The 26721-nt window shown below is 38.7% G+C and overlaps 1 protein-coding gene across 1 annotated transcript in view; it reads left to right on the forward strand.

Moving 5' to 3' along the window:
* LOC144199946 (nuclear factor of activated T-cells, cytoplasmic 1-like) overlaps positions 1–26721 on the forward strand; it is a 51261-nt gene that overhangs the window by 2401 nt on the left and 22139 nt on the right. Inside the window, exons 2-8 of the mRNA XM_077721850.1 lie at positions 1594–2698; positions 3985–4144; positions 11689–11891; positions 13175–13347; positions 15453–15593; positions 23264–23319; positions 24784–24916. Of these exons, the coding sequence (XP_077577976.1) occupies positions 1594–2698; positions 3985–4144; positions 11689–11891; positions 13175–13347; positions 15453–15593; positions 23264–23319; positions 24784–24916 (1971 nt within the window). The remainder of the gene's footprint in view (positions 1–1593; positions 2699–3984; positions 4145–11688; positions 11892–13174; positions 13348–15452; positions 15594–23263; positions 23320–24783; positions 24917–26721) is intronic.

The raw sequence follows: 26721 nt of genomic DNA on the forward strand, positions 1-26721 counted from the left end.
TTTTACATATTGAAATGTATTCTTTGGAATGTTACGTGACAATCATATGTCAAATATTTTTAAGTAATTTGAAGTGCTTTGCCACACTGACTCAAATACAATGTGCACATTTTCTATTGAAGGATTGAAGTTATCTGATTAGCTATACTGCATGTTGCACTATTATCTTAAAAATCTTAATGCACTTCTGGGATAGGACACTTGTATAAAAAAATGGCACAGCATCAATTCTGGGAAAAAAAAACAGACGCACTATCAGATATCCATTTTTAACCACGACCCCATATTCATAATGTGGTGTGTGACAAAATTCATAATGCACAGCATGGCGTTGAACAAATGACCAATACCAAAGGGGAATGTCCCTGATTGGCACACTGACTGAATGGTGTCTACTCTTTGACAGGTTCCCCTTATCGACAATATTATAAAATTCATGAATCACCCTTACAACTGTTGATGTATCAGCAGCTATGTGGCAGAGAAGGAAAGCCAAGAAAAGGGGTGCACAACTCTGGCTCTTGAGGGCCTTATCCAGGTTGTTTTCCATTTCTCCTTCCTCTATCACACCCGAATCAAATGATCAACTTGTCAGCAAGCTATCCAGAAACTCGGTAAAGGGTCAGCCCGGCGGATTGGTGGTTAGCGTGTCGGCCTCACACTGGGGGACCTAGGTTCAAATCCAGGTCGGTCCACCTATGTGGAGTTTGCATGTTCCCCCGGGCCTGTGCAGGTTTTTTTCTGGGTACTCCAGTTTCCTCCTTCGAAGACATGTATAGTAGGCTGATTGGACACTCTAAATTGACCGTAGATATGAGTGTGAGATTTAATGGTTGTTTGTCTCCTTCTGCCCTGCGATTGGCTGGCAACCAATTCAGGGTGTCCCCCGCCTCTGGCCCAAAGTCAGCTGGAATAGGCTCCAGCCAGCCCCCCCAGTGAGGATAAAGCGGTTCAGAAAATGAGATGAGATGAAGTGTGGGTTGGTAGAAGGAGACATGGAAAACCGGGTGAATAGGGGCCCTCGAGGACCGGAGTTGTGCACCCATGGTTTATAAGAATTTAGTCTCTTTGTGTTGTGTGTTGTTTATATTGCATGCTCTCTTGTACTTGTGCCTCCGAGTATGAGTGTGTTATGCAGCAGCAGCTTCTATTTGACTTAATCATAAGCTCAGAGCGAAACGTGAGTGCTGTCAGATTTCCATAGGGGAGGGCCTAATTCACTCACTGAGTGATGCAATCAATCAAATAAAGCATCCATCAGTCTGCTGCTGGATGGATTCCTGTAGTGCACATTTGACAGTAGGGAGTGCCAAGCCGAGTCTTAAATGAACTTATCCCACAAACAGGGTGGCTGTGCAACTCCGGACTACAGATGAACATCATATACAGTAACTACTTTGAAATGATTGCTAAACCTCTCCAGATGTTCGTAGAATAAAGAAAGGAGTCAGTCTGTCGCTTGCAAGATTTGTATGGGAGTATTGTTTGCACCCATAATCATGGCTAATTATTGCTATAGTATAATGACTCTGGGCACCTTAGTCTATTGGGCACACATGTTTCTATGATCAAAATGTTCTTATTTATTTTCAGATGCATTCAACTATGCACCAAATGTCACCCTCTCTCTTCCACTTGGGATGGGAAACCCATGTCTGGCCACTCAATACCACACCTTACAGTCCAGCCCTGTTATCTCTGTGACGTCTTGCCATCAGTCAGGCTACAGCTTCCAAAATGACAACCATGTGGCCCCAGGTTATTATCTACCACATGCCGTAAGACCAAATGGAGCTCCAGCCCTGGAAAGTCCTCGTATTGAAATCACTGCCTACAGCCAGTGCACTGAAGCTCCAGTGGAAGAAAGAGGCTGTGATGACCACATCATCAAAAGAGGTGTTAACTCCATTGTGACATTAACACTGCCTAGTGGAGATGGCTACCGAGATCCCAGCTGCCTTAGTCCTGCGAGCAGCATTTCATCACGCAGCTGTAACTCTGAAGCATCCTCCTTCGAATCTGGCTTTTACAACTATGATAACTCTCTACAGAATTCCCCCTGGCAGTCTCCCTGTGTTTCACCCAGGGGCTCATCTTCACTTTTGTCTTGTCCCCATGCCAGTGGCCCTGCAGCCTCCCCTCACAATTCACCCTCCACATCTCCTCAGATTGGAGCAGTGGCTGAAGAAGGCTGGCCAGCTCAACCTCGCGACTCAAGGCCTAACTCTCCTTCTTTCAATGGAGGCGGTGGATGCAGCATTATCAACAACGCTGCAGTGGGCAAGAGAAAGTACAGCTACAATGACAATCCCTACCACCAGACATCCCGTTCGCCACACCAATCGTCTACCCCTTCTCCACATGGGTCCCCTAGAGTCAGTGTCACAGATGAGAACTGGCTAGCCAATGCAAACCAGTATACCAACTCTGCGATTGTGGCTGCAATCAATGCTCTGACTACAGATGGAATGGTAGACATGGGGGAAGGGATTCCCATTAAGACCCGAAAGTTGGTAGACCATTCACCTTCCATGAGCCTCAAGGTGGAGCCAAGTGGAGAGGAACGCAGTCATGAGGGGGAAATTAGTCCCGACGAATATTCTTCCCGCCTCATTTTAAAGAAGGAGAACTACTGTGGAGGCTTCTTGGAGGTGCCCCAGAATCCTTATTCCTGGTCTAAACCCAAACATTACCTCAGGTATGTAATTCATCTGAAAATTTGAGGTTAAAAAAACACCTAGTCAGATTCTTAAAAAATAAAATAAAAATATAGAGGAACTCCTCCCGAGGAACCGTGACCAAAATCCATTTTTTAGGTACAATATTTCCCTTCACATTTGTTGTCCTTTTAAGATATTAATTTTATTTCTCAAGGCATTATTATCCATGCCAATAGCACACTTTCCTGTCGGAAATAAAGTGTTTGATTATGATTGTGAGTAACAGGAAGTAGGAGTGACAGGCCTGGCTGAAAAGGAAACAGTCTGTGGGTTAATCAGGCTTCTCTCTGCGGCGGTCTGTCGCGCCATCAGACCATCTCGTTTTGTAGCCTCGGTGATGTCATGCTCCAACCGGACAGATAAAGTCTTGTGGTGGGAAATCAGTTCGTTTTGGGTCAACAAACAGTACAAGTTGCCCAAATATGCCAGAGAGTGATTTCAGCTGACCCACCTTTCAGGTCAGGGATTCCACATTTACCATTGTCTGAGACGTGTTTGTTTTGGTTAAGATATCGTTGCAATGAACACATGGGAAGCACCTAACCCTCCACAGAAAGAACAATGATGTTGAATGAGGCCAGTTTGGGTTTTAAGAGTCAGACATCATGTCACAGCACCCCATTACACTGTCTTACTCTACCGTCTTGGGTAAAAAAATCCATTTTACTTATCAAATTGAAATCAATCGGCATTCTATCAACAAGGCTGAGTGACGGTGTGTACGTGCAATATTTGTTTTTGTAGCCCAGAAATGTCATTCCTCCAATCTCACAAGCACACAGTGCCAGTTTCCACTTGTGACAATATAGTATTAACACAGACAAGTTTTAGCCAGAAAAGTATGATCTATTCTTTTAATAAAAATGAGACACATCGTTACCCAGGCATGGAGGATTACACATGATTAGATTTTAAACCATGATGAAATGGAGAGGGATTAAGACAGTCTGAATTACACAAAGTGTCCAAACTGTAGGATAATTTAAAGCAAGGTCAAAACTTTTTGACATAGATTACTTTGACAGAACTGGGGCTTGTGGAAAATAAGTGTCAAAACTCGAGCAGTTTCATTGGATATAATAGAGGGTAAAGAAAAGACTAATGTAGAGAGACCTATAACCATATGTCACATGCATGCAGTAGGTTGGAAATGTTAAACAGAGCAGTTTTCTCACGTTGTAATTTCTTTCATGATTTTGAATGAAGTGTGGACAGTTTCAGAAATCATGCCAAAATTAATCTATAATGTGCAACATTATTGCAGCCCATCCCTGCCGGCACTTGACTGGCAGCTTCCATCATGCTCTGGTCCATACAGTTTACAGATCGAGTTACAGCCAAAGTCCCACCATAGGGCTCACTATGAGACTGAAGGCAGCCGTGGAGCAGTCAAGGCTCTATCTGGAGGCCACCCAGTTGTCCAGGTATGTTGACTACACTATATTCTCAGAAAACTGGTTCTGGTGTAAAGGTATACATAGTAGTATATAATTATTAGGCATTTTTAGGGATAAACTCACCATTGTTCGGTCCATAAGCAAGATGGGACATATAATATTAGGGTGTTGTTTCTAAGTAACAAGATAATCTCCAAGATTTCATTACATCCTCACTTAAATAGGGCAAGAAATTATCGCTAACAACATTTTTCACTTGCAAGCTACTAAGAAATTGACAGGGGACAAGGAGACAAACAACCATCCACACACACATTCATACATGGTAGCAATTTAGTGTCCAATCAGCCTACCATGCATGTTTTTTTTTAAATGTGTGAGCCCGAGGAGAACATGCAAACTCCACTTTCTTAGTTATTCAATTATGAAAGTTACTTTTTTACCTTACTTTAAAAGAAAATATAATACAGAAGATGATGATTTTATAAAGGGCCTTCATTGTCCAGAGAACCCAGAGAAAACCCATGCAAGCCTATAGAGTAAATGCAAACTTCATACAGTGAGTACCGACCTAGAATCGAACACTCTACCCCAGAATTGTAGGCCGGCCACTCGAACGCCGGGCCAGCGTTAATCAAAAAAATGAAAAAACAAACAAGAAAATAAAAGTCTTATAGAAATTAGAGCAGGCCTGTTTATGATTTTGCACTTCAATTTGTTAGTGCATTTATTGTTTCATGCTTAAAAATCATATTATTCATTCATTTTCCATACCACTTCTTCAAATTCAATTTCTATAAATGTCAGGTTGCTGCTGAATGTCTTAGTATCAAACATACAGACTCAATTAGTATAGATCAGGACTATTGCTGGTATGCTTGGCAAACACTTCAACAGCCCGTTAGTCTCGACAACAGCAAAACCAAAAGCTTTTTTCACACTGGGCATCTTGGTTCATACAATATACTTATATAGCTGTACAATTATGTGAGGAAGGACGTTAAATAATGTTAACTCATTCACCACCATTGATGGTGACGGATGACTATTCCTTAAAAGCTGGAAGGGCTAGGGAACAAACTTGTATAAGCACCATTGACAGTGACAGACTCTTAAGGTTGGCAGTGAATGATCAAGGTCAATGAGAGCTAAAAGTAAAAAAGGAATTATTCACAAGAATTGATTGAAAGATATTAAAATGTTGAAATGTTGAGCATAAGATGTTCTAAGCCATGTGCACAATGTCAAAAGAACTCGTCAGCTGTTTTTTTGTTTGAAAAAAACTTAAATGAACAAATACTTCCGTTTTAAAAAGTACTGCCCGTCATGATGCAAAATTAAGGCATCTAAATTATTTTAAATATTAATTTTAAAAATGTATTTTTTTTCACTGAGACAAAGAGGTCAGTGCTTTCTAACCACAAATGTTGACATTTCTGTATATTTCTGTAGGTGATATACAAAATACATCTTTGAGAGCAATTATATGCCTCATAAGATAATGTGTGAGTGGATAATTGGGATTTCACATGGAAATTGAGTCACCGTGGAAACAATTTGCCTCATGTCAATTGCAAGGAAGATCATTTTATATTCATTCATTCATTTTCTCTATCGCTTATACTCACAAAGATTGGAGGGGATGCTGAAAGGCAGAAAGACAACTATTCACACTCACACTTATACAAAGGGGCAAGTTAGAGTGTTCAACCACCCTACCCTGCATATTTTTGGGATGTAGGAGGAAATCGGAGCATCTGAAGAAAACCCACGCAAGCCGGGGGAACATGCAAACTCCACACAGGAAGGTCCTGGGAGGAAACCCTTGATCTCAGATTTTTTATTTTTTATGAATGCATTAAATTAATGTAGGACACAGTCGTTATTAGCACGTTCCACTTTCTCATGCGGCCACTTTGGCCAATGAATTGTCCAGCCCTGAGCAAGAGGGTCTGCTATAAAGACAATGTACACTGTCTATTCAGGGCATCTGAAGTTAGAATTTCTTTTATTCATTCTTCCAGTTTTATTAAATGTGTCTTCATTTGTGTTGTTGTCATCACGAAGGATAGGGCATGTCATATTCCCCAGTGCCCTGTGGTAACGAGTGGCAGGCGGTGGATGGGTGAGGTGCAGTCAAGGAGAATAAGTCAATAATGACACAGGGACACGGGTGTAGGAAGCAGTAAAGGAAGTGTGTGTGCAAAGGGCAGTCTAGTAAGAATGAGAAAGGCCAGAGAGAATTGGCACAGCTGGAGTTTTTTCTTGGTTGCCTTGGGAGATTCTCTGTATCTTACTGATTAAAGTCTTGGTGGCCCGGTGGTTGACTGAGCATAGTTTTAGTCGTTGAGTCAGGAGAGATGTTTTTGGTAAAGAGTCACAATCATGGCATTCTCCAGAGTGCACCTCTCTGCTCTGCATGCTTCAGTGCCCCATCTCAAGGGGAGTTGAGGATGTCACTCCTTTTGAACTGCTCATCCTTCAACTATTTCCCAGATCTACACAAGCATGGCACCTTGCACTCAAGTACATAAATGATGACAGGTACATACACACTGTGAGTGGTGACGTTTGTTAGAAAGCAAAAACAGGTGGGGGAAAAACGACTAGATTAAAAACATCAGGGATACAGTATTTTTGATAGTGCCTTTGAGAAAGCAACATATATTAATATGGAAATGCTAAACTGCCCAGTATTTTTTGTTATCCCAAAAGAATATGTTTCCCCTAAATTGCACCAACAAGGCCTTACACATTCATAAACACAATGGCAAAATTCAGTTCAGCAATGTGTGTGTACTACACTCCATCCTTAGTTTGTGAAGGTCCAATTCAGGTTTATATGTATTGCGCTTAATTAACTATTTACATTTTTTTCGTGTATAAAAGCTTAACGGCTGCCTGGTGGCAACTTTGTCTGAGGCTCAATGTAACTCAGTTCATTTTCCCATTCCCAAACTTTCAAATTCATGCTGGATTCGCACTCCATCATTCATAATACCTTCCCATATTCATAACCTCATGATTTGGACTTTTTCTGATACATACAGCTGCTTTTTCACTTTATTTACAGCAGCCAACTATTGCGGGACTGAAAGTGTCGAGTAATCTATTGGACCCGCTCCGTCATTTCCCAACCAATCTGTTCATTTACCACAAATATTCCCAAAGTCCACAAAATGTTTTTCAAAGCTGTTTCTTGGTAAACCAACAACCTGGTCCATCTATATTCGCAGACATTGAGTGGTGTACTTTTGACTGGAGAGAAACAATGGATGAGGGGGGTGGCTGATGCAATCCATATTGATTTCATTGTAATTATTGTGTATGGGGTTTGATCTAAAATGCGGGTCCTGGTGAAGATGAAGCAACAGCTCTGAGGATTAACCTCGGTCAGGAAACACACAAGACATTCAACAGGCCCTTAGTAACAAAAGACAATAACACCTGTGGAATATTAACCCTGACTTACAGCAGAATTCTGCATATGGCTAGTTCATACAGGATAATGACAGGCCTATAGGGCTTTTTGCCTACCTCAGTCACACATACACAACTTCACTCACTCTCTCATTAAGTCTAAAGCAGCAACAGACACGGTGCAATTTCAACAGGATGTGGCCATCATCCCTGTTAACATGTGCGTGACTTAATACCCATCTCCTTTCCCCTGAACGTATATGTAATAAACATCACATTTGCTGTATCTTTTCTACCACTGTTACATGAAAGACCTCATGGAAATGTGTCTGATTCTTTGCACATGCAAACTCACCTAAGATCCGCTGTTCACTTTTTGTGTCATCCCGCTAATAAATACAACCTGCATTGTCACCTATGTTTGTCCAGTCCAATGTGTATCCTACGTTTCATATAAAGACAGTTGGGAACGCATTAATTTTACATATCTCCAGCAGTAAATGGAGGTTGCCTTTACCTGGAAATAAATACTGAACTTTTGGCTGTTTGATATAAAATGTAATACCACTAGTATAGTTTCCATAGTATTATCTTCATAATAATTTATACTAGTATAGTCTTTCGTTCACCTGTGATAGGCTGCCATAACCTAAAGGGAAAAGCAATAAGGAATGAATAGACAATCAGTTGTTTTTTTTTTAATGAGTGTTTAAGAATTTCTTAAAATGCTGAATTGAGTTGTCAGTATGGCAGGGCGGTTAATTATTTGTTAGCACATCGGCCTCACAGTTCTGAGATCGTGGCTTCAATCTACTTTGGGTTTTGACCTTCCTCTGTAGAGTTTGCATGTTCTGCCCGTGCCTGCATGGGTTTTCTCTGAGTGTTCTGGTTCCCTGTCATGCCCCCAAAAACATGCATTGTGGCCTGGTTGAACACTCTTAATTGCCTCTTGGAATGAATGTGAAGCCAAATGTGTGTTTGTCTCTGTGTGCCCTGCAATTGGCTGCCAACTAATTTAGGTTGTCCCCCACCTACTGCCCCTAGTTGAGCTCCAGCACCCCCATGACCCTGGTAAGGATTAGCGCCATGTTAAATGAATGTAAATACTGTAAATCGGAGTATTTTGACTTTGGAGTAATTTTAGGACAGAGCTACAGCTGTGATGAACACAGATTAAACAGGATACAGCAAACACTGTTTGTGTGCGGCCTGAAGGAAGATGTGATATTGCTGAAAAGTCTGAATCCACTCCTATTTCTCCTCCCCTTCCCCTGCTAAAAGGGGGGTTTACCACTGCTGCTGCTGCTACTGATCTTCTTTTCTCTTTCCCAAATCCCTTCGCCACGTGGACGTCTACACGTCATGACATTTCTCCAGGCAATGATGAAATCAGAAAGAGAATTCCGCCTCCCCAGGCCTGCACAGTGTATTCACACTGGCTTTAAATGCCAATTTTCTAGAAAGTCAATTGGAAAATTATACATACTGTATATTAGACAACTGAAAAACATAATTTAAACATTGTTTATAAGGAAGGAAGGCAGTATCCTTATTGCTGAAATGTTAAAGGGTATATAATAGCTCCTTTGTGCCTTATAAAAGGATGAATGATTTCAAGTCACAAGAGGTGCAAGCGTTCCTTTTCCGTTTGAGCTTGTCACCTTTCCACATCATCACAACTGACCCAGACAATACACCTGCATCCACTTACACAATTAATGCATCACCTGCCATATTTATAATGTTTCGAGTTGACAAATTGCTCAGGCAAACTAGCTTGCAGTGTAAGTTGGAAAAGCTGACAGAGGTGACATTCGTTGAAAATCTACAGGTCAAGCCTCTGTTCAGAATAAAGAGAACCATCAGTTCAAGTAGCAGTAGAAAAAAATAAATAAAGGGAGAATACACTTGCGATTGAGTGGAAACTAATTCAGGGTGTTGCCTGTTGCCCATAGTTATCTCAGGCTGACTGCAGTACCTTTGTTTACACATTTGCGTCGATAAGTGGCACAGAAGATACATGAGACAACAAAAGCACAGCATTGTTAGCTAAATGTTCAATTATGTTGTGCAATATCAAAGAGTATGCTGCATTTCTGAGGGAAGCCTAGTTATATCACAGACTCCACTCAATCACTAACTTGAAATCCCCACTTTGGGAAAAACATGGAAAACTAAAATGTGCATTCTGCTTCACTATTTTAATGGGTATCACAAAAAGTAGTCAAATGGATTGGCTTAATGGCTTTGGGAGAGGGTCAGAGGAGCACATATGTAAAAGAAATAGTGGGAAGTTGGCTTGAAGGGGCTCACAACTCCATCATCGTATGAAGGACTACATGAGTCATTTCCTCTGCACCATGAGCTCACAAGGATTCAAGTGGGAATGCCTCTATCATAGTGCGCTACCACCAAATGAGTGAGGGAATAAATAACCACCCTCCAACTTAATACCCAACCCCTCAATGTATTTCTCCATATGGCCACTTGGCAGTTGAAGTAATAACTGGCGGTCAACAACACATTGAAAGAAAGGGGTTACATTAAATCACCAGGTCCACGCTGGCCCTTGTGAGGATAAAGTGGTTCAGAAAATGAATGAATGAATCCATGCTGTAAGTTTTTTAGAGTAGTATATATAGCTCAGTTGGAATACACAGAGTGAGTTATATTTGCAGTGTGCAGCCACGCTTAAAAATATGGTGGATTTCAACCTAAATTTCTCTTAATTGTGGGAATTATTTTACTTACATTCACCTTAGAAACAATCATAACACTGTTTTATTAATTTCAACTGTAAAAACGGACGGTAATCTGTAATAGTGAACTGACCATTTCAAAATCACGTGTTGTTTATATGAACTTTTACATTACACGTGTGCAAAAATGCGAACATTGCTTATCATGTGAAAAGTTGACCAAAAAGATTTTAATTGAAATCACAAACAATTCTAAAAGGCCCCTTTCATTGCAATTATTCCATTTAATTCAACAATTCAGTTACCTGCCATGCCACTAAGACAGACCAATGAACTGTGTTAGTCTGAATTGCAGACCAAATCCAGTTAGTTGACAAATGGGCATTTTTCTTATTGAAAGTCAGAATGTTTTATCCTAAGCAAACCAGTGCATTATTCAACAATATTTAAAAACATTTGAACTGCAATTTGAACATATGTAATAGCTACCTTATAAATATCCCCAAAGCATGTCCTCAAGTGCGTCGATGAATCACTAATTTCCACAAATGTCAAGTGGCAGACTGTACCTCTGTGGTCCTCTGCCAGCTTTCCTCATCCTCGGAGCTTATCCATACCCTTTCAAAACTAATTATAAACCCATTAATCTGATCGTGTCATAGGTTACATATGGTATTTATTTTGTTAGGTAACTCACTCTATTAGGCCAACAGCCGGCGTCTTTTATTCCTTTCGACAGTACTCCTGTTTTCACTCGGACTGAGCTCAAAGAAAATTGGTCTGAGGTGATGTGCTGGTGTTTTTTAGGGTAATTGACCAATTTGTGTGATTTTGTCAGATGGCCATGGCTTGCTGAGCTTTGGTTTGAGTATGTGATCATTCATAGCAGAAGCCATATAGTCAAGTGACCAACTGAATAGATCCAACATGTCTTTGATGTATCAAATATATAATATCTTAAGTCAATATAGTATATTATTTAGTCCCCTAACCACCACCCCCCTAACATCTGCTCATAACACAGAAAAAGCACTGAACTGTAAAGACTGAGCATATCCTGGGAGGTCTGCAGAAGACAGATGGATTCCAACACAAATCCAGATTTTGGTCTGGTCAGAAATTCCTCATAAAGTATCGCTTGTCGTCTAGAATTTTCAGCCCGGTATAACTGTCCAGATTTCTCTGCCATTATACACTTGGCGAAATTACATAATTGTGTTACATTAGACAGTCAAAATATGATGCATGCTGCTTGGCAGTTACAGATATCATTCATTGTCCAATATTTCAACACCATGATTGAAAATGTTCAATATAGAGTGCATTGTACACACAAATACATCCAAATCACTCACACACATGCACAAGTGCACTCTAAATTTGCAATTACCTTTCACGTAAGTCTTAAAACAGGGTGTTGGCTCTTACCTGGCCCGATTCTTTTCCTCCCAGCTTTATGGCTACATGGAAAGTGAGCCACTCACTCTACAGCTGTTCATAGGGACCGCAGATGACCGTCTCCTTCGACCACATGCCTTCTACCAGGTCCACCGCATCACTGGCAAAACCGTCTCCACTGCCAGTCATGAAGTGCTGCAATCCAACACCAAAATTCTCGAGATCCCACTACTGCCTGAAAACAACATGAGGGCTTTGTGAGTTTACTTATGGCTTATTCACAATTTATCTTTCAATTTCCAAATTTTGATTAGTAGCTCTTACCACAATATAGACAAATCAAAATCTTGTTTCTTTAAAGCAAGGGTGTCAGACTCGAGTTGGTTCGGGGGCCGATTTAACGTCAACTTGATTTCACGTGGGCTGGACCATTTTAGATATAATATTTAGATATTTTTTTTATAAATGGATTAAAAGAACTGGTTTATCAGCCCCGAATATTCAGTTTTTTATAGATCTAAAAAAATATATATTTTAGTTTTTTTTAAATATATTTTTAGATTTTACAAAATGATTTTTGAGCTAAAAACACAAAAATGGATTAGAAAATTACAATTATTGATTTAAAAGGGGGGAATTCGGGAAATTAAATATACATCTATACTGTTCATTTTAATTTGATCCTAAAATAGAAAGTCGGCACTCATGATTTACTTTCCCGGGCCACACAAAATTATGCGGCGGGCCAGATTTGCCCCCCGGGCCGACACTTTGACACGTGCTTTAAGGCATCGTACATTTTTAGCTCTGATGAGATACCGTATTTCTTATATGCTTAATACACCTATATATGTATTAATTTTTACCCAGTAATGTACTGTTTTCTATTCTTTTGGTTTTTTAGAGTGAAATAGGTACATCATGTTGACACGTCATGATAAAAACAGCTGCTTGCACAGAGTGACATACTATTTGAACTTTTCAGTATGATGAATGTCTGGAATGTGTTAATGAAATTGTCCTGTTTTTTTGTTTACCTAATATGATTTAGACATTAACTAAAAAAAATCCACCACCCTCTACAGACCTATAACATCTAAACTATATATCGGATATGAACAATTCCTCATATTCTTGTTGCTAAATATAGAACACTCATATAATAATGTACGCTGTAGGATAAAGGCAAGAGCATAATATAGAGTCCAAAAGTTTAGTCGTATGCTTCTTAAAAGTGATATACGCGTTTCTTTGAGTTACCTGTGATAGCCTCCAGTATCACATGGCCTATATGAAGATAAGCACCTCGGAAGATAAATAAATGACCAAAGGCATTAGGACTATGGTCTAATTGACTTTGAATGGGATTTAAGAACATTTTCTCCTTAGGAAGCCTCCGTTTTCTAAACATTCAAGAGTTTAGAAAACAAATATTAACTTGTCTTCTGATCTAATCAGACATATTTGTCATGTACATTTTTAATTTGTTGTCCCTCTTTAAATGTTGTAAATTATAACATTTATTTTTTATTTGCCACAGAATTGATTGTGCAGGCATTCTTAAACTACGCAACTCCGACATTGAGCTTCGCAAAGGGGAAACAGACATTGGACGTAAAAACACTCGAGTGAGATTGGTGTTCCGTGTACACATCAACCAGCCAAATGGCAGGACCGTGTCCTTACAAGCTTGCTCCAACCCCATCGAGTGTTGTAAGTAGTGCAATCTTTAATATATCTTACACTTTGCTTAAGTTGAGGAATCAAATGTTTAAATTAAAGAAATGCCTATTTTCTGGACCATCTGCGCCCACTATGTTTGCAATCGTCAAAGCAATTTGAAACGTAACAAATTTATACATGATGGCAGATATATCTAGGCTGTGTGACTCAATTTATAGTTTATGTTTCAAAGCATACTGTATATACAGAGCGTGTAGACACACTAAAAAATACTGTATTCACACCGGGAATGTCCATTGTTCGCTTTCTTTGGTTCGCAAAAGATATGTTTGTGTCGGACTTTTTGGTGAAGTTACTTTTCACATTGCAATTTTTACAAGAGGTGTTCCCCTGGCAGTGTGGTTAGCATGTCCACCTCACAATTCTGAGTGAAGGGTTCAATCCCCTGCAGTTTCTGATCTTCCCATGTGAAGTTTGCATGTTTTCTCCCTTGTGGACATTTATCAGGTACTCTGGTTTCCTCCCACATCCCCAAAAAATGCATCATAGGCTGGATAAACACTCTTAGTTGCTCCTAGGTATGAGTGTGAGCGTGAATGGTCGTATGTCTCCATGTGCCCTGCCATTGGCTGGCAACCAATTAAGCGTTTCTCCCAACTATGATCCTTGTGAGGGTTAGCAGTACAGAAAATGAAAGAATGAATGTTTACAAGAGACACAGGATTTGATAAGAAACATATGCATGTGCGAACATCATTCAATCGTTATCAAATGGTAAACTTCAGAAGTAAACAATCGCAGAACTCCAGCTGGCAAATGTTGTTGCTCATATTGATATAGTTCATCTAACTAGAAACATTTGTGGGACAGTTGGCGAATCAGTGGGTAATGCAATGTTGATTTGACATGTAGGCGGCCCAGCGGCTGAGTGGTTACCGCGTCAACCTCACAGTGGGGGTCCTGGGTTCAAATCCAGGTCGGTCAACCTGTGTGGAGTTTGCATGTTCTCTCCAGGCCTGCCTGGGTTTTCTCCTGGAACTCTGGTTTCCTCCCACATTCCAAAGACATGCATGGTAGGCTGATTGGACGCAATAAATTGCCTCAGGTATTAGTGTGAGAGTGAATAGTTGTCCGTCTCCTTGTGCCCTGCGATTGGCTGGCCACCTATTCAGAATGTCCCCCACCTCTGGCCCGAAGTCAGCTGGGATAGGGTTCAGCACCCCCTGCAACCTTAATGAGGATAAAGCGGTTCAGAAAATGAGATGAGATGAGATTTTACGTGTAAATATACAGACAACATTACGTCTCCTCATCACTGTTGAACCTTGAATCATGTTAGCCGACATATCTCTAACCAAACAACCTTTTATAAATGTCTGCGGCTACGGAAGCCTTTTATGTGCAAAGAGCTGTGTGATTACAGCTTTGGAAGCAATCGAGACCACCGTGCTGGCGAGGTCTCGGACCAGTTGTTGGCTGCGCACCATAGTTCACTATTGTGTATTCACATCAGCCCAAAGGTGCGCACCATCAACTTTTTAGTTTTGGTCCGGACCAAAAAGGGCAAGTGTGCATATGCCCTTACTCAGGATCTGAATTCATCAATCTTAAACAACACTTGACTGGCTGTACCTTGGAAGGTTTTGACTCAAGGTTCTCAGGGGGGATCTGACAAAATGGGCCTAGAGGAACGCTATAACACCGCTGTGAGAGTCGCTTGAAATGGGACAAATGAACCGGCATCGGAGTGAGGCAAATAAACTAGCGGTTCCAAACATCTTTCTTGCAAATGTTAGCTCCATCGCCAAGAAGACAAGATTAAACTATGACACGTTGACAACCAGATAGACCTCTGCATCATTTTCACAGAAACCTGGCAAAAGACACACTTTTAGTAGATGATGACAGTGTGTATGGTAAATTGAGGTAAAAAAATAATAATATTTAAAAGAAAATATATCTATATATATACATATATATTTTTTCTTATGAACAAAAAGTAAAAAAAAAAATATGATAATATATATATATTTTTTTTTTCATATCATTTTTTTATATTACTTTTGTCCATTTTTTTGTTTCTGATTTGAAAAAGTGCCACATTTAAATATTATGTGCCTTTACCCTACTTACAGCCCAGCGCTCAGCGCAGGAACTTCCTTTGGTGGAGAAGCAGAGTATGGACAGTTACCCTGCAACTGGAGGCAAAATGATGGTCCTGAGTGGTCTCAATTTCCTTCCTGACTCAAAGGTGGTGTTCGTAGAAAAGGCTCAGGGTGAGTTGCAATGACATAATGTATACTCACCATATCTCAGAGTAAATAACAAATCATCATATGTGCCCTCTTTACTTTCCCTTCACTGGGATTCCCAATATATCCAATTTATCCAATTCCACAGTTCAAAATACTGGAGGTCTTGCCATCAAGCACCATGTGGTGTGTATTTGGCCACTCTATTTTTAAATAAATCCTATTTACATGTTCTAGTTTAAATAGACAGTTCACTGGCACTTCTTACAATTTAATGAATGAATACCATCATATGTCGGCCAAAATCAACGCCTCTTTTTGTCAAAGTCTGTCTTATGCCAAGAGAAGCAAAATTTACCCTCTTCATTTATTTTTGCCTTTTACTTTCTCAACCTACTTGTCTAAATGTTAACGACTGTCAACACTACACTTTCTTCTTCGAGATAATGTGTCAGGTTTGACCAAAACATTTTAAATTTTGTGTTGAAAGCAAATAAAAAACAATACTTGACATGCATTTCCTTCATTGGCCATTCAAATGAAGTACCACCAGACAAAAATGGTTACAAGAAAGGAAAGGGGGTGAATACAAATAAAATAATTCAAATTTAAATGTAAATCTCAATGCTTTTTAAATTGATGGTTATCATTGACTTTGAATTATTAAATACCGTAAGCCTCAACTACTTAATTGCAATATTTTTTATGGGTACCAAGCACAGCGACAGGAAATCACCACTTTTAAAATATCTTTGTTTTTTTGTTTTTGTGTGTGCATCAAGAAAATACATTTTAATTCTTAACTTTTCAAGGGCTATTAGATATTAGGTCTTGACTGATTTAGATTTTTTCGTTCCTCTTTGAACAAGTTACAAAACTTCATTCTAAAATTAAAATGGAGAAATCACCAAAGGGAAAAACCCACTTTTGTTTCACAGTCTAGTCATTTTATAACAGGGGTGGGCAGACTATTCCACAAAGGGCGTTGGGTGCAGGTTTTCATTCCAACCCATAAAAAGGACACCTTTTTCACCAATCTGGTGTTTTACAAGTGCAATCAGCGGATTGCAGTCAAGGTGGTTTTTGTTTTCTGAAAAATGTCATTGGTTAAAGTGTCTTTGCTGAATCGGTTGCAACAAAAACCTGAACCCAAAGCGGCCCTCGAGGACCGGTTTGCCCACCCCTGTTTTATAACAATACCTAATAGAAAATGAAATCATGTCTAAAATGTCAAAGCACCACAGAGCACAGAGAGTGTGATAAATGTGGAGGAAGAGGAAGTGGATTAGCTTGCTCAAATTAAGCTCTTCCTTTTTCTGCCTTTAACTTAGTCATGAAGGGGGTTCCCCCAGAGTACCTTTGTCTAACCCCTCATGCCATATGAGATGTATGACCTCGTGTAGGATGTATTTTCCTTCCTTCAACCACAATTTCTCTTCCTCTCTCAGTGCACTGTTTCCTTTCTGACTCTCTTTTCACAAACAACCCTATACTTTATCCTCATATTTTTCTTACCCCTGTCCTTAATATCAGGTAAAGACATTAAAAAATGTTCAGCTCTGCACTGCTAAACCCTTGCTCGCCATCAACATTTCACTCGCACACTTTCCACCGTCTTGGTGTCTAACAGTAGGAAGAGTGAGGTTGCCTGACTGGTGCTTAGTCTGTTTATATAACCTTTATGACTTACCTCTTGCAGGGTCTCCAAAGTCAAAAGCCCATTACAAACACATTTCATATATATATATATATATATATATATATATATATATATATATATATATATATATATATATATATATATATATATATATATATATATATATATATATATATATATATATATATATATATATATATATATATATATATATATATATATATATATATATATATATATATATATATATATATATATATATATATATATATATATATATATATATATATATATATAAATGCATGGAAAAGTGTTGGCATCCTTCCTTTAAAGAAAGAAAAGCATTCATATGTCAACATTAATAATAATTAAAATATGCGATGGAAAAACAACTACCGAATTGGTCCAAAATCTATATTTTTTTTCTATTTCAGCCCATTCCACACTATAGGTTTGTTTATACAAGGTCACTGAGGTCTGGTCTGAGATTTTTTTTGTCTTTAAAACTTTAAAACTATTCAGATTTCTTTTTATGTTAGCCATTATCAACATCATTCTGAGACAATTTCAGAAAATAAGTCACCGAATATAACTGTACCCGCCCCACTTATGAGTGGATCCAGTGTTCTTTGTATGCTGTATTTTTTTCGTGTGAATGCAGCAATTTTGTGACAAGCCAAACAACCCCACTTATGTCTCATCAGTACAGTCCTACGTAGTCAAGCTTTTTAGATTGTTATTATGTATTTTGGCCAATTACATCACTTTCAAAATACAGCATTTTAGTCACCATTGCAGGTTTTCTTTTTTTGACATAAGTTTAGGCTACCAATAATTATGTCAGTGTCGTGTTCAGTCAAAATGCCCCCCACAAAAAAATGGGAACATTGTATCCACTGTAAAACATGGAAGAAACACTTGAAAAAATTCACTGGGTGCTTTCCCGTCATCATTACAGGGTAACTCGTATCTTTGCAATGCACAATAAAATCCCAATACTTCTAAGTCACCCTGGTATGAAAGTGAATCTTGGTATATAAAAAAGGTACTATTTATAGGTCAACGACATTCAAAAGAAAAATACCAACAATCACAACTAATTAATTGCAAATATTTAATATTTTTTCTTTCGTGAGGCCTAATAAGTCCCCTTTTGATTTTTGGGACTGTACAAGGAGCTGTACCCAGTTGTTTACACTTTTTGTGTATTCTTTGACAAAAAGTTAGCATTCATGTCTGTGTAGGTGCGTGTATGTGGGCTTTTTTCGCGCTACTGGCATGTGCAAAACACATGGCATGTAATCTTAATGTTTTTTAACTACTGTACCAATTATGAGTCACGTACTTACATTTCAAATATATAGTGAAAATGTATTTTGGCAATAAGACAAAAGCTCACACAAAGTTCATATAATTGAAGTGTTTTTGAGTTTTGCTTTTGAAAACTATTAAAGCAGTGTAATGAAAACTAAGTAATCCAATTGTAATCATTAAATGTCTAAGTTTATTCTATATATTGTGTTTTATAAAGTTTGTTACTAACTGCACCCAATACTTGCTCTTAAATAACATAATTCAACATAAAGTGGAACATACTCTGCTTCCAATGCATGTACAGTTAAGCTTTGAAAAAACTGAACATGAATAAGCACCTTCACCCTTATGGTGAAAGTAATCACCTTTGATGGTCAGAATTGCTGTTCCATTCTGTAAATGTACCACAAATAAAGGACGCATGTTTGATTGGCCCTACTTACACAAATCATCCACATTGAGCTTATAGTGTTACATTTCATATGAACTGTCCTTAAAACCCATTCATCCAAGAGTCTATGATTGTTGCCCTCCAATCAGTCACCTTATTTCGGTGGTAGTGTGTGGCCCAATGATCCTTGGAGCTATGTTGTCAGGGTGTTGGACCCCTGGTCAGGCAACCCATGGCCAACTGGTCTGGCGTGAGGGGCCAGACAAAGCATGACTCATAAGACCTCTGATGATGAATGAGACCTTCAAACTTTGTTTTCCCTTGCCCAAAAACGGGTCACCGGGTCCCCCCTCTCGAGCCAGGCCTGGAGAAGGAACATGAGGGAGAGCGCCTGGTGCCCGGGCCTACACCCATGGGGCCCGGTCGGGCCCAGCCCAAAGAGGCTACGTAGGCTCGACCTTCCCACAGGCTCACCACCTGTGAGAGGGGCCAAATTGGCCGGGTGCAACGGCAGTTGAGCTTGTTGGTCTGAACCCTGGCTGCAGAAACTGGCTCTTGGGATGTGGAATGTCACCACTTTGGTTGAGAAGGACCCTGAGCTAGTTCGTGAGGTTTAGAAATCATGGCTTGATATAGTTGGGCTCACCTCTACGCACAGTTTGGGTTTTGGAGATTCCAGTGGGGTTAGTACCCCACCAGGGCTGCTCTATGTCAGCAATTCTGTTCATCACTTTTTTGGACGGAATATCTAGATGCAGCTATGGCATTGAGGAGGTCCATTTTGGTTCCCTCAGTATTGCATTCTTGCTTTTTGCAGATGATGATCTGGTTCTGTTGGCTTCATCAAGCCGTGATATCCAACTCTCACTGGACGTGTAAAGAAATCTGAGACCATGGTCATCAGATGGAAAAAGGTGGCATGTCCCCTCTGGGTTAGAGATGAGGTCCTTCCCCAAGTGGAGGAGTTTAAGTATCTTGGGTCTTGTTCACGAGTGAGGAAAGAATGGAGCGGGTGATCAACAGGCATCTGCAGTGACGCGGACTCTATGATGACACTGTTGTTGTGTTTAGCTTGTTCTACTTCTTGTAATAAAATTCTGCAAACCAATTTACCCCAAACATTGATGTCATTTTATTAAAATATATGATTTTTAGATTTGAAGAAATTCAATACCCAAACTTAGCGAGCCATTTATAACTGTGTACCTACTTTTTTAAATTGAACCATAAACCAACATATTTTTTCCTGTAACACTCTGGAAAACTACTATAGCATTGTTATATAGTACTGGTTTGTCAGTGGCAGTTTGCGATTGTCTGACCTTTGGATTTTGCCCTTTGCCTACATGCTAATTTACCTTAATTTTTGAATTGGATTTTCTGTAAAATCTCTTTTCCTTAAGGATGATTTTTGTTTCTTCTGCTCTAGACCTCCTTCACGTGTCAAGTAACATGAGACAGGTTCTGTTTTGATTTGGCAATGTATATATACTGATTTACTTTCAATGAATTAAAACTGCAAAGTTATGCTTCATGGGTATGAGGCTATGATCTTAAACAAAATAGAAAATAAGAAAATAAGATTACAATATATAATATTATAATAAACTATAAATCTTAAGATTCTTTTTAAATGGTGAAGTATGAAGGAATACCAGGCACACCTCGTATAATGTGTGTTGTGGCTTGCCCTGCTTTTCCTGGATGGAATGATTGTTAGCAGCAGGTAAAACAGATAGACAGACAGACGAGATAGAGAGATGGGGTAATCCTACACCCTGACTCAGAGGGGGGTGGGTGTAGTGAAGGGAATTCCCTTGTGAACTGGATAGTTTTTACATCTGGTTGGACTGGAGCATTGCCCAGAGTTGAGCAGTCTCACAGAGACTCAGCCACAGGCAGACAAAATTCTACTCTTCTCGACATTTGGTTCAGGCTGCTGCAGTTTACGGCCAAAGCTCAGAAAAATCCGTGCGGTAGAAATACTGTGTATCCAAGAAACTAAAGTTCATTACAAAACCCGTCAAGTACTCTTTGTCATGATCAAAATCCAAAAATAAATTATGTCTCACACCTTTTAATAGAACACAGACAGTTGAGTCTGGCTACCTGAGGCAAGTCTAAACATTTGACAAATTGTGCCAAGTATTGTACCTCTATTTGTGTCTAGACTGCCATTTGTCTTCAGACGAGGTTATTACAAATACTTTTGACACTATTTAAGAATATGGTCAAATATATTTAAAAAAAACTTATTTCAGGATATACATAAAAATATACTAAAAGCACCACTCTTCTTCTTAAGCTTTTTGATAGGATACCATTGACAGTTCAATCGGACCATTGACCAGAGAGGGACCTTAGATGGTTTATCAAGATTACCTTTTTGAATACATTATGGATCATTTCATATGGTGACTAATACTGGAACAGTCTCCGGTTAGCCTGAACATCTGATGTAATTTACCACACAGTATTATTAATCCGATATGCCCATTCATTGTCCACAGTGCAACTTATTAAATTGCTGCAGAGTTACTTCTTTTACTACTTTTCTACTGTTACTTTTTTTTTACTACCATCTTTACACCAGCCTGTCTATTCAGGCACAATGAGTACTACTAATAATTGTTAATATTAAACCTTTTTGAAAAGGACTGAGTCAGTACCAGTCAGAAGCCAATCCCTACATAATGTGTAATTAGGTGATGACTGTCTGTCTGTATGTATTCACTTAAAGTCTTAAAACCCTTTAAGCAACGCATGGGTGATATTTTTGTAATCTAGTGTAATCTAGACTGGATTCTAGCCTATTACCTCCTAGAAATGAGTCAAACAAGGTGTCACTACTGTGTGATGCTGTCTCGCATATTATTCATTTATTTAAAGGTAGAGTAAATTATGTTTTTGTGGCTGCGTTATGTGTTGCTGAATGCTTTACCAAAAAGGAGGCATTGTTAAAGGTATTTTTTTTTAAGATGACGAGGGGGAAAAATAGTGAATGGAAATTTCTTTGGTTATCAACCTAATGGCATGCTTATGTGAAAAAAAGTCAATTTCCGGGCTCACCCAATAAAAAACAACACTATTACAGAAACATTGAGCAATGCAAGGGTTCCAGTAATGAAGTAGTGCTCACACAATAAAATTATTGGAAAATGATGGGGTCGTCAAGGAAACTGAAGTGACTACTAGTAAGCACTTTAAAATGTCAGCGAGTGTGGTCATACTGATTATGACATTTACACAAACAATGCAGGGGAAGGTTTAGAACATCAGAAAAAAGATGTTAAAAATCTCCTACATTGAAAAAATGTCATCATGTAATTGTAAGTGAACTCTTTAAATGGTTAATGGGAAGAGGAAATATGCCACTGCAAAAGTCTCCTTTCCAAAGGTTCCTTACTACAGCCAAAAGTAGTCTTTGAAGTAAACATCAAAAACCTGGTAAGCTTCATAAAACTTCAAGAAATAGTTAATGACAGATACAGATGAAATTATTTTGAAAATATCTTTTGGAATTGACATTACATTCTAAGATTTCCCTCTCCAATGCTTGCCTGGATAGAAGAAAAGCATAGTAATTATTTGTCTCACTCCTTCGCTTTCTTTAACTACCTTTCACCAATCTTTATGCATTTTCATCTCATATAATGTGAAGAACACGTTTACAATTTTTTTCCTTCCAAAATTTTTGCGGCAAAGGCATATGCCTCGACACAACAGCTACTACTATGCACGTTTATAATAAAATATAATAGTTTTAACATATTGCTAATTATGCTGCTTTGCGTAGTGTGAGAGAGATTTTGGTCTCTGCCCTAATGAGTCACATTTAAAAAAAAATAAAATACCACTAGGGTCAATGCGTATTGCACGAGGTACCTTGCATTATTGTTACTTAAAGTGTAGCATCAAATTGCAGCTGAACAATTATAGAATGGTTGCAGTGATTTTGCAGAAACCCTACAATTGTTGCCGGAAAAATATTCCTGAAAAAAAGTATCTCATAAATAAAAAATAAATATTTGGGTGGTGTGCGTGGTCAACTTCACAGTTCTAGGGCAGATGCTTTATAGCTATTTGTTTAAATTTATTTTTTTCATAATATGTCCTGTTGCCAAACTTTCATGACAGAACCTCTTATCAACAAACTTGTTTATTGACACTTCTCCATATTAAGTCTTAGCACAAGCTATTCTCTTAATAAATCTACTGTATAAAATGTAAATTAATGGTATTTACTTGCAAACTTACCATGGGGGTTATAGGAAAAGTCCACAATGGTTTTAATGACATCCCCATTTTGTTATTTTTGTTGTTGCTTAGATGGCCATCATCTGTGGGAGACAGAAGCCAAAGTTGACAAGGACTCTGTCAAATCTGTAAGTGTCCTAATAATTTGACTGTTCATATTTTCATATCCTCCAAGGACACACGATACTTATCTCACTGTATCCTCATCTGTCTCCTTTTATGATGTAAGGTTTGCTAAGGCATTGCGACATAGGCACTAATGATCATCCCATGCAATCCTGGATGGAATTTTCAATCCCTGCTCTAACACATGGTCAACATAAGAAAACCATATTGCTTGTGCATCAGTGATTCACAAAAATTCACGATGATAAACAAGCGCATGCAGACAATCTCCTCCTGACTTTTCCTACATACCCAGACACAGTTCACATTAAAAGAAAAAAAAACCTGGAAAATGTGTGCCAAACATTAGCTCTCCACTTAAACCTGCAGATTCTGATGATTAATGCTGGGTGACAGTATGAGACCTCAGTTATGGTACATATTGTTTCAAATTATTATTTTAAAATGCACTGAGATTTAAGAATTCTTGAGAGTGATCACAGTGTATTTGGAACCGCTAATTTATTTTATCTCTACTATATATATATGGTTAAAAATAATAATAATATAACGAGCAGTAGTTTTGAGACGTGAGGCCAATGAAATGCAAATACCACAGTAGGGAAAGAAAGCAAGAGAGCACTGGAATTCTTTTCTTATGTCACAAGACTGCCTTAATGCACTCCAGACTGCCGACCTGCATTTACTTTTATTGGCTTTGGAAGTGTGCTAACGTTCACTGTGAGGGAAGATGAGGGAAAACTTAGCAAACACAGACACACGTGCACGCGTTCACACTCACTCTACCACCTGCATATTTTCCTTGTAATCATCTGGACGGCAGACCCCTGTCCCACCCACCGTTTTTGGTCACAGCTATGGCCAATGTAAACCTGCTCTCAGTCACAGTGGACTGTTCAGTCCTGTTTAGATCCCAACCAGAGTGACAGCTAAATAATTAGACACAAATACCTAGAAGACATTTTTTTATCCTTGTTTCTGTGTCAAATGAAAAATAGAAAAGAGTCTGCAAAAAAAGGACTAGACAATATTTGTTTAGTTATGTGATATAGCAGGGCAAACACGCAACTCCTGGCCAAAATGAATCTCTTTGCTTCTTATCGTATTTTGTAGATACTGGTTCTTTGACCCATTTCATGTTTCTCTTAATTTTATTCTTTTAGAAAAAACTCAAATTCATCAGGGCCCATAAAAATCAAACAAGAAATTATATTTAAAAAATAATTTGCCAGGTTTTTTTGGTGATTCTGATGGAAGGTGTGGCTTTTTGACTCTCACAGTTTAAAATGTTGACTCTTTGAGTCTAACTTGTTTGCCATCTCCTCTAAATGGGAATTAATCTAAAACCCTCGGGTTTGTCAGACACCAATATACCACTGGACAAACCTTATGGCCTCTGCTGCTTCGGATCATTTATGTGTCTGTCTGACTGTTTCAAAAGGGTAAAAAAAATGTTTTTGTTTCAGAATTCCCTTTTTGTAGAGATCCCGCCATACCGAAACCAGAGAATATCCAGCCCGTTGCAGGTAAACTTCTACGTGTGCAATGGCAAGAGAAAGAGGAGCCAGTACCAAAACTTTTCCTACCTTCCTCCCAATGGTAATCATTCAAATTATCTACATTATTGTTCTCTAGTGTCTTATAGTTTTACTACAGCTCAAACACAATTTACGTGCTTTATGGGGGCTATTTTTCTTATTATAAATGCTGGGCAGCACATGGTAGCCTGCGGGTGTGTGAGGTGTGTTTATTCTACAGTCAGCCGACGTTCCTCAGTGATGAGGTGTACTTGCTGAGTGACAGAGCCTTGGAGCACTGTTGATGTAGAGAACCCAATCCCCCCGCGACCTCACCGTTGCACCCCCACATCACACAATACCTGCCTGGTTCACCAACACACCCACCAAGACACACTGACATATATACATTCACACTTGCAGTGCTTTACTCTGTCATTCATGTTGCAACCTGAAAATTCATGGATACTTCTCTCACTTTTCATAGATGGCCCTCACATTGGAATTTAAAGAATGGATTGAAAAAGTGTAAAACTTTCTTCTACTTCTAGATTAGATTCTGTATTTACAGAACTGACCAATGTACACAGGTGAAGTACCAGCCTGTAGATAATACTTGTTAATAAGACCTTTTTTTAATGTGTTTGTCTGAATTTTCCACTTTTAAAAAACAATTTTCTGTCTGTCTTATAACACTGAAACATGTGGCTAGAGGGACCTATTCCAGTCTGGTCGTTCTGGTTTTGAATGTTGGTTGAAAGGAAGACTTGCTTTGGATTGCAAATTTTCTACTTGCAACTCAATTTTGTACAGCAAAAAGCTCTCATTAATCTGCATTTAATGGCTCTAGTGTTGTCAGGCTGCATGCACTGTGCTGCAAGTATGCAGCTTTTAATAAGATGTGTTGTCTCAAAATATTAGCTGATCTGTTTATGCACGGAGGAGATAAGAAACATTTTGGACAAAGTTCTGAGAGCAAGGCAAGGGACATCTGTTTTAGGAGATCACTGATTGTCTGATTTATAAGTGCATTGTGGATAATTCAGCCAGTTCAAGGCAGACAAACTATGGCCTTATTTAGTATATTTGTTTGATAGTAATATAATGTACCGCCTTGAAACAGGTCTTATCAGTCTTCACTACACATCCTAATAGATTTCCTGTCTAATTAAAAGTGCTCTCTTTTGCTGCCAAGTCAACCACACCACAAGTGCAGGGTAGACCACACAGGTAGGGCCAATAGACCATAATTATCTGTGTGGTGTTGATGCAGAGCAATATGTGTTGGTGCTGAGCCCATCAATAGCGAGCAATTTGATGATACTCTTGTTTTAGATATGCAAGTCATTCAAAAACATATCGGAAAAGAAATGACTTTGTAGCCATAAACTAGGGTTAGGCTTAAAAGAATACTTATGCATACATCCACACGCATGTTTTAGCCCCTCCTAAAAATAAATGTTTGAAAGAGTGGAACAATAAAGAAAACACCTCTGCGGTATAGACGCAAGTGAAACTATTTTTTCCTCCCCATTCTAGTTGTGACGTCTTGTTTGGCCATGACAGATTTTTATGCGATTACATTTGAACATCTCACAGTGCTCTTTTATGTATTTAAAGAAGTTTTTCATCTACAATATGTATTAATTGTGTTAATGCTTCTGCCCCTTAAAAATATTGTATATGTAAATATATTAACTGGGTGTTCTTCACCTTAAAAAATGACTTTGGCCATTTGTTGCATGAAAATGTGCCTCTAAAAATATAAAGTAGAAATATAAAATTAGAACCCCTAAAAATATGCTATGGAAAAAAAATAATTTCATGGAGAGCAAGATTCTGCAGAGAACCTCAAAATAGTTTTTTTTCCCCACAAATGAATGAAAG

The sequence above is a fragment of the Stigmatopora nigra genome, chromosome 7, assembly GCF_051989575.1.
Source record: "Stigmatopora nigra isolate UIUO_SnigA chromosome 7, RoL_Snig_1.1, whole genome shotgun sequence".
NCBI classification, from domain to species: Eukaryota; Metazoa; Chordata; class Actinopteri; order Syngnathiformes; family Syngnathidae; genus Stigmatopora; species Stigmatopora nigra.